At 37.0% G+C, this 16,497-nt stretch overlaps 1 protein-coding gene across 1 annotated transcript; it reads left to right on the top strand.

Moving 5' to 3' along the window:
• Positions 1-517: 517 nt before the first annotated feature.
• Positions 518-3,094, top strand: LOC133316321 (transcription factor TCP7-like). The gene has a single exon (XM_061518055.1). The coding sequence runs from the start codon at positions 737-739 to the stop codon at positions 1,385-1,387; it is 651 nt and encodes a 216-aa protein (XP_061374039.1). The 5' UTR covers positions 518-736; the 3' UTR covers positions 1,388-3,094.
• The last annotated feature ends 13,403 nt before the right edge of the window (positions 3,095-16,497 follow it).

The raw sequence follows: 16,497 nt of genomic DNA, 5'->3' as shown, positions 1-16,497 counted from the left end.
GAATTAATTTATGGGATTTGCATTCATCATTTAACATGACGCAAAAAAGTTTCTTACACATACAACATTTTGTCGGGCCACACTTTTTGAAGCAAAAAAAAAAAAAAACTACGACATTCAAAATGAATCTCTATAACATTACACAATCATTTTTCCTACAACATAACTCTTATAAAACCCTTAATTTATAGTTAGAGATATCGTTTTCTGAACCTAAAGTCCCGTATCACGATCATTATATTTTTGTTTGATTTTTTATTTGATAATAATATGTGATTTATTATTTTTTGTATTAAAATACTTGAAATTTTTATCTTATTTGAGTATGTTTATAATTTTTTAATATAAATTATAAAATTACATATAATTATCAAGTCATGCGATTAAATCAATAACCCGATACCTTGGCTAGATGAATGACCGAATCAATTTTAATAAAATTGATGGTCCATATAACAAGTAAATATAAAAAGGCGCGTGGGGATAGAAGTGGAGAGGAAAGTTAGAGAGGGGTGTGAGCTGTGGGGATGTAAGTAAAGGGCCCACTCACCATGTGCCCTCCTTCAGTCTCCACCAGCTATTGTTTCTCACTCAATCATTACATTACTTACTCTTCTCTTTGTATTCTATTTTGGGTTGCAACTTTGTATAATCAACCAAACCAAAACCCTTCATTCTCTCTTTCAAAATCATAAAATTTAAACCCTCTCTCTCTGTCTCTCTCTCCCTTAACACAATGTCTAACACTGACGGAATAACTAACGCCGTTAGCAACGGCGCTCTGGTGGTGAAGAAGCCTCCGTCGAAGGACCGTCACAGCAAGGTCGACGGTCGCGGACGACGGATACGGATGCCGATCATATGCGCCGCACGTGTGTTCCAGCTCACACGTGAGCTTGGCCACAAGTCCGACGGTCAAACCATTGAGTGGCTCCTCCGCCAGGCCGAGCCTTCAATCATCGCCGCCACCGGCACCGGCACCACCCCGGCCACCTTCTCCGCCGTCTCCGACCACAAACCCTTGCTCCCTCCCTCTCCCTTCATTCTCGGAAAGAGGATACGACCCGACGACGACGACGCCGCCGCAAAGGACGACGCCACCGCCGTCTCCTTAGTCGGACCTCCCACTCCCGCCGGTCTCTGGGCCCTTCCGGCCAGGCCAGACTTCTGGAGTTTCGCCGCAGCTGCACCACCGGAACTCATGTCGCAGCAACAGCATGGTTCGTTGTTTCATCATCAGCAACAGCAACAACAACAACAACAAGCCGCCATGGGAGAAGCTTCAGCGGCGAGGCTGGGGAATTACCTTCCTGGACATCTGAATTTGCTGGCTTCGTTGTCCGGAGGACACGGAAATTCTGGCCGGAGAGACGAAGAGCCTCGTTGAATTGGGAATTATGGTGGAAGATGGTGGTGGTTGGCGATGGTGGTGATCTTCGTATATATAATATTATGTGTGTGTTTTTTTGTCTATGGCTGTGGCTTTGTTATTGTGTGTGGACAAGCAGAAAATTCTTAGTGAAATTTTAGGGTTAGTTTTTTTTTTTTTTTTTAATTGTTTTAGTTTTTGAGTGGAGAAGTCCATGAATTAAGGAATTCAATTAGGGTTTTTCTGGTTTGGAAAACTGAAATAGGTTCTTAGAAGATGAAAAATTTGTTTAATTAGATTATTTGGGGTTTTATGGTGGAGGAGAGAAAGCGTGGATTAGTATGATATTGATTGATGAATAACTAGGGTTTGAGGCTGGAACTGATTTTCAGAAATGCAAGTGTAATGGAATGAATTGATTTGATAGTTATTGTGCAATGCTCCAAGGTGAATGAAGATTAAGCTTGGAGTGATCGTTGTTCATGTGGTTTTTGATTTGACTGACTTGCCTAATTGGGTTTACAAGTTTAGTCATTGTTGTAGTGAAGTGATTAGTGCTTGCAAGATTATTTATTTTTCCTAGCCATAGGTTGAGTGATTGTGTATATGAGAATCCACACTCACTCCCATTTTATTGGAGTACTCTTCTTTCCAATATTGATTGAGAATTCATGTTTTTGGCTGTGTATTGGGCATCATTGAGGGGATTGAGTTCCATTTAAAGTTGCCATGGTACGAAATTGGCACAGTTGATGGTGCTGTCTCCTTCAATGTCACCCTCTTTCTGCTTCTTCTCTGTAAGACCTCTGTTTTGAGATTTTTATCTGCAATTCTTAGCCATTTCTTAGATTAATCACCGTGAGAATAATGTATTTTCTTCTATGTAAGTGGATTGTTTTGGGGTGTCAGTGAAGTGAATAAAGAGTTAAAGACCCATCTTTTATCTTCCTTTGAATATTACTATTCTTGCCACTTTTTTTTTTCCTTCCGTGTATATAAGTGATTATGAACTCCTCCTGTTACTAGGCATCTGAAATTCCAAATTGAATGGTTCATTCTATACATTTTGTTTTCTGATCTTTAGTACTATATAGATTGTTAATTTGAATTTATTCTTGGAGGTAGGCCTGCTATATCATAATTCATTTTGGTGTTTTGAAATCTTTTCTTTGTTGTCATTACCATGGTACTCTCCCTGGGAGCTTGTCCTCTGGCTTTTCAGTATTTAAGGAAAGATAAGGTTAGGTGCATAACTAAGAAGAACATGGTACCGTTACTATTTTAGAGTTTTCATCCTTGGTTAAAATAAATATTATGTGGTGCATCTGATTCAACGAAGTCAATCTGGGTCTTCGTGCTGATATAAGAACTCAACTTTAGCTGAGATGTTGTATCTTATTTATGACATATTTAAGCTGGTCGTTATGACATTGGCTTTTATTGCCACACCCTTGGAAACAACCATGTGCACCGGTCCCTCTCACTCTCTCTCCGTCTTATCTTTCCAACAGAAACATATACTATGGTGAATAGGAGTGGGAAGAAGAATCAGCTGAAAGCATTGATCTCCTGAAACAGTTCCAGGATTCTATTTCAATCTCCCCCAAATTTAAGTTTCACTTGTTAAGATGCCTGGCATGTTTGGAGCATAATTTAAAGAAAATAGGAGGAAGATGATTGCTGTGATTATATCTTGGTAACAAAATAGTATTTTTTTGTGTCAATGAAGGAATTTACTTCATTTCCCTTACCCCCTCCCAATAGAAATTTCAGCAAGCATTTGTGAATATAATCTCATTTTCTTGGTACAAATGAGCTGGGGAGAAAATGAGTCCTTTTTCAGATAATATTTGGTTTGTTATACCGTGGTGGTGTGTGAAAGGGAAACCGGAAGGAGGTTGTGTATAACCAACCCATAATGTTATTTATTTTGTACTATTCTGCAGATGGATTATTGGTGGGGTATTCAAATTTCAGATGCTGACAGGTTTTTTAAATTATTGCCAAACAGAATACAGAAGGGCCAGCTTCCAATAATTGATGGGTCCTTGAAATTACCCGACGCGGTGAAACTAGCTAAACACCGTGTTATGAACAGAGGCCATATTTACACTTAATAAAAAAAAAAATTAAGTGAATGTATATCTAAAATAAGTAAGGAAAGGTATATTCATTTTTAATTTAATTTAATTTAAGATATATTATGATATTAATTTATTAAAATTTAAAAATGATATATTATTTATTGTTACAATATATCTTTTTTTACCTTCTTAATAATTTTTTTATTTTTTGAGAAATATTTTGTGGGGCATAGCTCTTGGGCCGCGTAGATTTGGCCACTTATTATATGTTAAAAAGCTTGTGGGTTGTATCCATATTGCACTACATAACAATGATTTATGTAGCACTGATATTGACATGAGACACGTGACACGATACGATATGACATTTCGATACGTTAATTCTAAAAACTGTTAGATTTTGACACGTTAGGACACGTTTTGATATTAAATAATATTTTTAATTTATATTGTATATATTATATTTAATATTCAATAATTTAACAAAAAACTGAAACTAAACTTATAATATTCATCAATTTTGCAAAAAAACATAAGATATTTCAAATATTTATATTAAACTCAATAAAATGGTAATCGTAATTCAACGAATCTAATAGTTGGAACAAAAACTCAACACAACGCAATTTTTAATTTTTTTTTTGAATTTCTATAACGCGTAATAGAGTGTCGGGAAGTGTCAGAGAGTGTCGGACACGACACGTCAGGATTTTTGAAGTGTCGGTTCTTCGCAGAGAATGATCATTGGTCTGTCTAACTTTGGTTTTTTGTTTTATATCAATGTGTTCCTAGAGAGAGAGAGATGATTATAAAATGTTATGGAAGGTTGGAAAGAGTGTGTTATAATAATACTCTTAAATTAATAATAGTGGTAAACATAATAGTTTGACTCTCTTACACCAAATTTGACGTCAATTTTTAAGTGGACTAGTCTCTTTAAGATTTGATATGACATTTTGAATTTAGAAGACTTTTGTCATGTAAGCTAATGCCACGCTATTGGTATTAATTACATGACACAGTTTTAGACGAGTTATGCTTGCCATGGATGGATGCTGCAATGACTCAAGGCAACGTGGAAGCTTACGTTTGCTTTTGACATAATGGATATCGAGAATGGTTTTCATATATGGCAAAAGTTTGATGTTATTGGGAATGGTTTTCAACTTTTCATATATCGCAAAAGTTTGATGTGGACGTAGACTGTAGCAAGCTCATTTAGGGGTCCATGGATGGTGTTTGATGATTGTCTATTTTGCAAAACTGAGTCTAGTTTAATATGATGAAAGCTTTCTTCTTGCACTAGCCATTGCAGTTAATTTATTAAAGTCAAAATTGGGACCCCTTTGCTCACACCAAAGACGTAGGCAAATAAAAAGCCAAGTTGTTATCAAAAAAAAAACCAAGTTTGGGTAAATCCCTTCTTAATCTGGAACAGTGACCATTGTGTCACTGTTCACCAACTTTTTTACCTAAATGTCACGCGAACAGTGTTATTTTCCAATCTGCCACGGGGCAAGTTCGCTTCTGACACAAGCGACCTCGGTTTGCTGATGTGTCAGCTTCCTGATGGTGTCAGAGTTCGCTTCTGACACAGGCGACCTCGGGTCCAACAATATTTTAATCAAGTTTGGTAGGCGAACTTCATTTTTTTTGAATTTTTTTTTTAAATTTAATACTTGTTATCCACTAAAAATGTGACACGTCAGTAAACCGAGGTCGCTTGTGTCAGAAGCGAACTTGCCCCCGTGACAGATTGGGAAATAACACTGTTCGCGTGACATTTAGGTAAAAAAGTTGGTGAACAGTGACATTTTGGTCAGTATCTCTTTTAATCTGAACTGCAGGATAAAGAATGACCTTTCTGTTCTTTCTTCTTTAAATTTTTTTTTTCCATTTTTTTTTTCGCAACGTTTATTGCCAACGCATTGGTATTGGATTTATAAAGGATAAACGTTCGGTAAAGGTTACATATTCATCGGTCCTCAGTTCAGAATAACTAGACTATTCACACATGGTTGAAGACGTTTCTCCGAAATGCTTATGCTGATCTTCTAAATGGGGATTGACACTATAAGAAAACCCGCATTCAAAAGCGGTTAAATTGTCATTCCCCGGTGGTTTCAAATCGTCGCAGAACCAGTTAGATTAGAGGTGATAATTCGGGTTGACATGGCATGATATAACATATTATAAATTTGACACGAACATGAATACATTTAAAACGAACATGACATGAATTTGAAAATGGATCAAAATCTTTTACTCGAACTTAACTCATTTATTTTGCGAGTTGACACGACATGACACAAATAACTTGCAAATCTCAAAGTGTCTTACTTATTGTTGGAAATTGAAAACAAATTGCACAAATTGAGAAAACAAAAAGAGAAAGGGAAGAGAAATTCACACAGATGTTTGTTCTGTTTCATCCAATATAGGCTACGTCCAGTTTGTCACTATATTCACCTCACCGTCACTCGTTACAAGTCACTCGATTTACAAAGGAATATAAATAGGATTTAAAAAATTTTAACAACAATTGTTCATGGGCCCAAGCCCAAACTACTAAGAAAAAAACTGTAATAAGTTAGAGGCCCACAACAATACCAGGCATCTACGCCATGGGCCCGGGGGCGTTGCCCCTTGCACCCTTGTCTAGCCGGCTCCCTCGGACCCTAGTTGGCTTTCTATTTATTCCGCCAACAAGAGTCCCCATCTGAATGCAAAGTATGAGTCATACCCAACATTCGCCCACTTGGTGAATGCTTTGCATACTTCTTCAGTCCCAATGCAGTTGTATATCATTCAAACTTCTCTGAAATCACTACCTTGGTCAGAAAGTCAACATTGTTTGCCTCTGTGTCAACCTTCTTCAGCAATATAACTTTGTCTTCAATCTTCTCTTTGATGAAATGGTATTGTATTCCAATATGTTTGCTCCTCGTATGGAAACCTGAGTTCTTAGCCAAGAAAATGGCGCTCTGATTATCACACCCAACTATCACCTCTCCTTGTGCAAAGCCAAGCTTTTTACACAACCTCCGCTACCAAATAGCTTCCTTGACAGCACGTGTCAAGGCCAAGTACTCAACCTCTATAGTAGATAAAGCAATCGTGCTCTTCCTCTTACTCATCCAACTAATAGCTCCTCCGAATGAAGAAACAACATATCCACTTGTAGATCTTCTACTATCAATATCACCTCCCCAATCAGCATCCATAAAGCATTTCAATTGTAATAATGTCTTCCCCTTTGAGCCCTTCACGCCTTCATAGCGTAACCCGAGGTTAGATTTACCACGAAGATAACAGAACACATGCTTCACCGCCGTCCAATACTCCTTTCCTGGCTTGGACATATACCTACTCAATACTCCTAGTGCTTGAGCAATATCCGGAGGAGTACAAATCATGGCATACATCAAACTCCCAACTGCACTTGCATAAGAGGTTGATGCCATCTCTTCTTCTTCTTCTTCTTTTGTCTTGGGACACTAATCGGCCGACAGCTTGAAATCAGTAGAGATGAGAGTCAACACTGGTTTACAATCAATCATTTTGAATTTTTTCAGTATATCTTCTATGTATTTCCGTTTACTCAACCATAACCTTTCTTTGTCACGTTATCCCTTGATTTGTATCCCCAAGATCACATTTGCAGCGCCTAGATCTTTCATTTCAAACTGCTTTGCCAGTAGTCTTTTGACAGTGCTGATCATATTCAAGCTGTTTCCAGCAAGTAGCATGTCGTCAACATATAATGTTAGAATAAAGAAATCAGCTTCTAACCTTTTCACATAAACTTAATGATCAACGTCATAACAATCAAAGCCAAGCTTCACCATATAGGTGTCAAACTTCAGATACCACATCATGGGGGACTGCTTCAAGCCATATAGGGATTTATTCACTTTGCAGACTAGATCTTCTTTACCTCTTACAGTAAATCCTTCTGGTTGCTTTATGAAAATATCCTCCTCCCAATTAACACGAAGAAATGCAGTCTTCACATCCAGCTGTTCTAACTCAAGATCATATGCAGTTGCCAAAACGAGTCTTATGGAATTCAACTTTGCAACAGGTGAAAACACATCACCATAATCAGCTCCTTCTGTTTGTGAGTATCCCTTCGCAACCAAACGAGCCTTGTATCGCTCAATTTCCCTATTGGCACAAACCTTTTTCTTGAACACCCATTTGCAACCAATTGTCTTTCGGTCTACAAGTAGCTTCAATAACTCCAAGTTTGATTTTTCATATGAGACTTCATCTCATCTTTCATGGCTTCCTCCCACTGTTTGGTATCCTTCGAGTTCATAGCTTGTCTTACAGTGATCGGAGCATCACCTGTAATATTCAGGCCACAACTATCATCACTAGCATAGAGCATGTAGTTTTCAGGTGTATACCTCTTAGATGTTCTTCTTTCCCTTGTGGACCTCCTCAGCAATGGGGCTTCAACTTCAACCTTAGTTTCAGATCTTCATCGTTAACCACATTATGTTCAGCAGCTTCAGAATTTGAACTTTACACTCCAACTTGTGAGCTTACTACATCCTCTTTCAAACCCACATCTAACTCCATAGTCTGTGGCTTTTCATTAGCTTTCGGAAAAATTTCATTCGGCTTAGATTTCCTGAACACGAGTATCAGAATTCCACTACTTGTACCCTTTGTCGTCATCCTTATACCCAATGAAAATGCACTTCTCTTATTTATTGTCAAGCTTGCTTCTTTTCTCCTTAGGTATATGCACATATGCTTCACAACTAAACACTCTGACATGAGATACGTCTAGCCTCTTCCCAAACAGTGCTTCATACAGAGTCTTCTCATTCAAGGTCGATGTAGGAGATCTATTCTTCAAATAACAAGCAATATCCACTGCCTTCGCCCAAAATTTAGCTACCAAGCCTGCACCGCTTAGCATACTCTATTCTTTCTCCATGAGAGACCTATTCAATCTTTCTGCCACCCCATTCTGTTGAGGTGAGTAAGGCGTAGTCTTTTGCTTTCAATCCCATTGCTTTCTTAGAACTCATCAAACTTTGCTGAACAGAACTCTCCTCCATTGTCAGTCCTCAACACCTTGATCTTTCTATCAAACTGATTATTCACCAAGGCATTGAAATCGCGAAATTTGTCAAACACTTCATCCTTGCTGCGCAAAAAATATAACCACATATATCTTGAAAAATCATCAGTAAAAGAAACATAATACCTTGATTTTTCATGTGATGCTATAGGTGTGGGGCCAAACACATCACTGTGTATCAGGTCTAGAATCTCCTCAGCTCTTCCTCCTATTGAGTAGAAAGACACCAATTTTGCTTCCTTTGCGGGTAATGCTCGCAAAATCCAAATCCCATAAAGCAACTCGAAATTTCATCCACCAACTTCTTTGATGTCAGAGTCTCCAGACCTTTTCCTCCAATATGGCCTAGCCTCCTATTCCATAACATAACATTATCCTCCTTCGCCTGTTCAGAAATATTGCTTTCACCACTGAACAATGTGCTACCCAGCAATTTTCACAGTTTTACATGGCGCTCTCCTGTTGCAATCACCAAAGCTCCTTGAGTCAGCTTGAAAGAATACTTGTCACTACTGAAATTAATACCTGCATATGCCATACTACCAACGAAGATAAGATTTCTGGTAAGCCCCGGAATATGCATCACGTCCGGCAGATTCTTGACTATTTAGTCATTCATCTTTAGTTTTACCTTCCTACGCCCTACAATAGCATGAGTCGTGTCATCTCCCATTTTTATTTTACTGCCAGAATATGTTTCATAGGTACAGATGCACTCCCTATAAGGTGTCATATGAAACGATGCTCCAGTGTTAATGATCCAATTATTACAGTTGCTATGACTGTCAAACGCCATGTACATATCCCCACTACTATCTCCATCATCCTTCTATGCACCATAACTTGAAGGTGGTGGATCATCCTGCTTCTCAAAGACCCATGCTTTTGTTTATGCAATTCCTTCTCAACTGCCTAACCTGTTTGCACCTCCAGCACCTTACTTCAGATTTATCATGAGACTTTGACCTTCCCCTCGATTTCCTTTTCCAGATTTTGATTTGTCCACACTCCTCCCTCTAACGATCATAGCCTCATTACTAGTACCTTCAAAACCTACCATTCTCACATCCTCAGACAATAAGGCAACAACAACCGTCTTGAACGAAATTTTATGAACGTAAGTACCAATTGAAACAATGATGTGCTCCCAAGAGTTTGGCAGTGAACAAAGTAAAATGCATGCTTTATCCTCCTCATCCAAGTTGATATCTATAGACGAAAGTTGTGCACAAATAGTATTAAATTCATTTAAATGAGTAGAAAAAGAATTACCTTCGCTCATCCGCAAAGTATACAGCCTCCTTCACAGGAACAACTTGTTCACGAGTGATTTACTTTGATAGAGACCTCCCATCTTTGTTTAGAAATCCTTCGCAGTCTTCTTAGAAGTTATGTTCACCATAATGTTATCTGTCAGGCATAACATTATGTTCAATGTGCTCTTTGAATTTGTTGTCAACAAATTGTTGGTAACGAGCTTGAAATTGTGAAGAGAATTTGGACGTAACAGTTATAGAATATATGGGCACTAACAAAGACAAAAAAAATCATGAGCCAACTTTGATTATCTGGAGTAAAACTATTAATTGTATTTACATATTGTCCTCTATTGATGAGTACACGGAAGGAGTGGAGCCCTAATTAAATTTTGTACATCCTTATTAAGCTAGGGTTTTCATAATTAATATATCTTATATAGTATGATTCTTTTTTTTTTTTTTTGTAATATATAGTATGATTCTTGGCTTGTTATTAATTCGGCCTTTTGACATGGATCACAAGTAAATCATTTTTGTCGTGGATCAATTCTTACATGATATCTTAAACCCCTCGGAGTATGGATAAACCCCAAAATTTATGGTGCATTGAAGACGAAACCACATTGGATACTCTACGTACAAATAACCACTTCTGGGTTAAACTGACTTGACAAAAATTTGAAACTGAAGCTTTCATGTTCAAATGCTTTCAGTTCAATTTTTAAAAAAATGCAGTTGCTAAGTTATCTTGTTTTAACTTTATATGAGGTATTTCAACGTGATAGATCGTATTATGAAGATATTGTATATTTTAATTAATCTTTACATGGATAAGAATAAACAATGAGTTTAACAAATGAATAAAATATTTCTTCAGTCAATAGAGATAAGTTACCTCATGTCATGAGTACAAATGACGTCGTTTTGTAGTGAAAATCAATGTATTTTTATAATTCTAATTTATTAGAGGATTATATTAATCTTTATAATTATAAAATTTTAATCTACAATCCCAAAATGACTTTATTTTGTACTCAGTAAAAGTAATTTTATTTCCATAAACTCTGAAAAAATACTTTTCCCTGGGCACCTAGTGTAATGTAGATCTAAAATTAAAAAACATGGATGGTTAATAGTCAATTCTGACTGATTAAAAAACGCAGATTGTACGCGGTTTCAAAGGCAATTTTGTTTAAAGAACAAAAAATGAACAACTAATAAAACAAAAAGGCCATAATATAATATTAATACGCGATTAAGTATGCACACGTGGCAACCTATAATCCATGTTTTAAGGATGCTTTTCTTGTGCTGTCACTTTGTGAAAGCAACCCAAAAGGGGTGATTCATAATTATCCATGGATTTGATGCATCTTTTCTTGATTCGCTACTCCTAATGCTCTTTTTGAAATCATGGAACATTCTATACTAGCCTATTATAATATTGGATCATGATCTTTATTTCTATATTATTTTTATCATTATCGGATATGGTAATCACCCCTAATCCCAAGGTTGCTCAACATGAATTTTCCCACTCACTCACGATCCAAGCCTCGAAAGTTAGAAACTTAGGGCATGTTTGATTTTTTGTATCTTCAAAAAATTATTTGGCAGAATAAATAATGAAATATATATTTTTATTTTTTCATTTTAAAAATTAAAAGTCAAAATGTTCTCTAAATTTTATTTTAAAAAATAAAAAATAAAATTAATTTTACAAAACAGACAATATCAAACAATTTTTTTTTTAAATTTAAATTTGTTTTTAAAAAATAAAAATAAAAAACTGAATTCAAACCCTTACTTTTTTATTTTTAATGTGAATTAAAATTGTAAAAAAATTACATATAAAATTAATAATAAAATTTACTTTCTTAATTTTTCAATTGATACTTTTAATTCCGTACTTTACCTTTTAAAGTACAATGTTTCTCGCTAAACTAAAATCTCTTTTTAGTGTCGAAGTTCAATCAGTATCTTTGAATTCTTTAAGTACCGAGTGTTTAGTTGAGGAGAAATTTTTATAATAATAGAGAAATGTGATGGATAGGGAAATGGTTGGAATGTGAGTTTGGTAGGAAAATATAAAAAAAGTAGTTTGATTTGATAAAATCTTGACGGGAAAATTAGGTAACTTTTATGAAATCTATGTTTGGGTGTAGGTAAAATATAGATGGGAAAAATAATTGATATTACAAATATAACCCTGTATTTAAATTTTTTTCAAATGTTTCCCTTAACCCGTGATGTGCCTCTGGCATGTGATGTTTTCCAAGCCAAAAATAATAAGAAATCAGTCATAAAAGAGCATTTCTTGTATATTAATTACTTTTATTAGTTAGTTTTCATATTTCAGTTTATTTTTCATCTTTTATATCATTTTTGCATGTTAAAGCAAGAAGAAATAGGAAAATTGAGAAAAATTGAAAAAGGAAAGTGGCGCTACCACTTTGGCGCTACCCGCGCCACTTTGGCGATGTTGCAGCGCGGGAAAAATACAGAGACTAGGGATTTGGCGCGAGACCCGCGCCAGAATGGCGCTACTCGCGCGAGAAATCGACCCAGTGCAAAAAAAGTGGCGCTAGACCCGCGCCAGAATGGCGCTACCCGCGCGGACTTCAACGTGGAGGCAATTTCGAACTAAAAAGGACGTTGCGAGGGTTCTTTAGGAGGGACTTTTTGACGACGGAGCAGAACAAGGATTCGTGAGGAAGAGAAGAGCAGAGGATCATTCTCCGTTCCTCCTAGTAATTTTATTTTGAATTCTATTTTATAATTTTATGTCAGCCATGTCTATGGCTGGCTAATTCCTTTTATTGTAGTTAGGGTCACAAACCCTATGTGAACCATTTTTGCGCTGGATTGATTATTTTTGCTCATTTATTTTAATATATTTTATTTTTACCCTGTGCGTATTGATATTATTTCTGTTAGACTTGATCAACCTAATAGGAGATAATAATTCGGGAATTAGGGCTCGTAATAGGAATATTGGGGTTTTTGATTCTGAAAGGGGGTAAGGTAACAATTTATGCATGTTCTAGGGATAGACTTGTGTGAGTTGCAGTCGTTTGATTTATCGTGATTAATGCTTAATTTCATGCGAGGTTGCTAAGGGATTAGAATTCCAATTGAATTAAAGGGTTAGATTGCCAAGGGATTGAGATTTAACTAATTATTTGAGATGATAATTTGTCTGAGTTATTAAATTGAATGAACGTTGTCAATCAATCCAAAGTTTAAAGTGGGGATCATATGGTGCGTGTACCTTAGCTGCAATGCTTTTTATTATTCTCATAAAAATCTAGTTTTATTTTTACGCTTGCTTATTAAATTGAAAATTTTATATTTTAAATTTCTGTCTTTATTTTACCATCAATTCACTATTTTCCAAAAACAACTGAGTTTTCCAACTTAAGGAGACTGGTTATTGTGGTACTTGGTTTACAATCCCTGTGGAGACGATACTCTACTTACTCATTATATTACTTGTGCGATCGGTATACTTGCCAGTGAGCATCAAGTTTTTGGCGCCATTGCCGGGGATTGTTAATTCCAATATTATAAATAACCGTTGATCTTTGAGATTGGATTTTTATTTTTATTTTTATTTTTATTTTTGTTCTATCTTGTTCTGTGTTTTGCTGGTGCTACTAACCATTTTTTCTGAGTTTATGCGAGGTAGACTTGCTCCTACATACTTTGTGATTCATCCTGAAATTGCAAGGACTGAGAGGAGACTGAGGAAAGTTGCCAAGCAGATAATTTGGGAAGAATTCAAGAACATACTTGTACAACCAATACAAGAGATGGCATAAAACAACAATGCTGGTGGCAGAGGTCACAATGCAAATAACCCACCTCCAAGATTGTTAGACACCATTCTAACTCCGGTGTTCAATAGGCCAAATTCAAGTATACTCAGGTCGACGGTGGAGGCAAATAATTTTGAGCTGAAGCCATCTTTAATTACTTTGGTGGAAAGGGCTCAATTTTCTGGTGTTGAGAATGAAGACCCTCATGAGTTCATAGATCAATTTCTGATGATCTGTGACACTACTAAGCACAATAGAGTGTCTGCCGATGCTATCAGGCTTCGATTATTCCCTTTTGCTGTTAAGGGAAGGGCTCTCAGATGGATAGAAAGGCAGCCAGCTAATAGTATCATGACATGGGAAGACTTGTCAACAAAGTTCTTTGCCGAATTCTTTTCTATGGAGAAGTACAACCAGCTGGTGAATGAGATCACCAACTTCTGCCAGCTTGAAGGAGAATCGCTGTGTGCAACCTGAAATAGATTCCAGGAACTTATCCGAAAATGTTCGCACTATGAGGGAGACGATGACAGAAAGGTGGCGATCTTCTTTAATGGCATCTCTCCTGAAATAAGGTTGGTGATTAATAGTGCAGCTGGAGGTTCTATTCGGCAGAGTACATCTGAACAAGCTATTGACTTGATAAAGAAACTGGCAAGGAATGAGAATAAGAGCATACCTGCTCAAATAAAAAGAGGAGTGATAAAGCTGGAAAGCAATGATGCTATGCTTGCTGAACAAAAGCTGTTGTCCAAAAAGTTTGACAGCTTGAATGAAAAGTTTGAAAAACTTCAAGTGTCCAAGGTTCAATCAACTCCTGTGGTTTGTGAATATTGTAAGGAAGCTCATGAGTCTAATGAGTGTCCTACTCTAATGGGTGATAATCCATAGCAGTTGCAAGTAAATGGGATTTGGTATGAACAGAAGCCCCAACAAATTTTTTCAAGAAATCAGAATTTTCCTTCTGGAAGTAATTTTCAGAGAGGTCAAGGAGGTGGTCTTGACTATGGTTCTAACAACTATCTGCAGCCCCCACCAATCCAGTCTAAGGAACCTTCTGATTTGGAGAAGTTAGTTGGACAAATGGCTCAACATTCTAATGCTTTCATGGAGGAGACTAGAGCCAATACCAAAAACACAAATGCTTTCATGGAAGAGACTAGGGCCAATACCAAAAACATGAATGCTTCTATCAGAAATTTGGAGAATCAGATTGGCCAACTGGCTAAGCAAATTGCTAATAGAACTCCAGGTACCTTCCCTAGTAACACAATTGCTAATTCGAGGGAAGATTGTATGGTCATCACAACCAGAAGTGGTAAAGTACTGCCATCTCCGGAGGTTGAAGAGAAGCTGGATCCTGCAGGAAAACCTGAAAAAGAAATTAAGAAACCTGCTAAAGTGGTGAAGCCAGCTTAAAAAGAATAAGCAAAAGAGAAATTTGAGTTGAGTCCTGAATATGTGAGAGCCATGACACCTTATCCGGAAAGATTCAAGAAAGATGCCCAGAAACAACATTATGAAAGGTTCCTGGATATATTCAGAAAGCTTCACATTAATATTCCATTTGCTGAAGCCTTGGCTAATATGCCCAATTATGCCAAGTTTATGAAGGACCTTTTGTCAAGAAAATACAAGTTGCAGGAATGCCAAACGGTGACACTCATTGAGGAGTGTAGTGCTATTATTACAAAGAAGTTCCCGCCTAAGCGTCATGATCCAGGGAGCTTCAACATTCCAATTGCTATTGGTAATACTAATGTCGGCAAAGCCTTGTGTGATCTTGGGGCAAGTATAAATCTGATGCCCTTGTCCGTGTATAAATCGTTGGGGATATCTGAGCTTAAACCTACTATGGTTTCATTGCAACTCGCTGACAAATCTTTAAGGAAACCTAGTGGTATAATTTAAGATGTTCTTGTAAAAGTGGACAAGTTCATCTTTCCAGCAGATTTTGTAGTGTTGGACATGGAAAGGGGAACTGAGATGCCTCTTTTGCTAGGTAGACCTTTCTTGGCCACTGCTCGAGCCATGATTGATGTTGAAAATGGAAAGCTTGAGTTAAGGATGAATGATGAGACAATTACCATCAACGTCTTTGACTCTATGAAACAATCTTCAAAAGGCGATTGTTTTAAACTTGATGTTTTAGAGCAAGTGGGGAAAGAAGATGGTGCCCCAAAAATAGAGTTGAAGGAGCTTCCTGAAGCTCTTCAATATACCTTCTTGGGTAATAAGGAGGCGGTGATTGAAGTATTGAAGGAACATGGGACTGCCATAGGGTGGTCTATTTCTGATTTGAAAGATAAAGATCCCTCTTCCCATACCCACAAAATTCTTAAAAAGGATGATGACAAAAATGTGAGGAAACCTCAAGGGAGGCATCATCCTACAATGAAGAAGGTAATGAGAAAGGAAGTGGTGAAGCTTCCTGATGCTGGTATAATTTACCCGATTTCAGATACTGGTTGGGTAAGTCCAGTGAAGACTGTTCCGAAGAAGGGAGGCGTCACTGCAGTCCACAACGAAAAAAATGAACTAATTTCGACTAGAATTATTACTGGTTGGAGGATGTGTGTGGATCACCAGAGGTTGAATGCCGCAAAAAGGAGGACCTGTGAGAGAGACGCTACGACTCTGTCTCAGAGGAAACAACACTTAAAAGAGGTAAACATCAGGCTCGTGACGTTAAACAAGCGCTCATTGGGAGGCAACCCAATGTAGAGTTTATTTTATTCTTAAAAAATAAAAATAAAAAAATACATGTTCACTATCTGGATTAAAATGCTGAGTTGTATGCTAAGATGCATTGACATATTGTTTTCTGAATTTGATTCCAACTTTGCTTTGTTCTGTTTTATTTTTGAGA

The sequence above is a fragment of the Gastrolobium bilobum genome, unplaced genomic scaffold, assembly GCF_033153095.1.
Source record: "Gastrolobium bilobum isolate Gb01-03AN ecotype WA unplaced genomic scaffold, APGP_CSIRO_Gbil_v1 utg96564, whole genome shotgun sequence".
NCBI classification, from domain to species: Eukaryota; Viridiplantae; Streptophyta; class Magnoliopsida; order Fabales; family Fabaceae; genus Gastrolobium; species Gastrolobium bilobum.
Note: the sequence above shows the minus strand (reverse complement) of the source record. Positions and strands in the feature narration are given on the sequence as shown.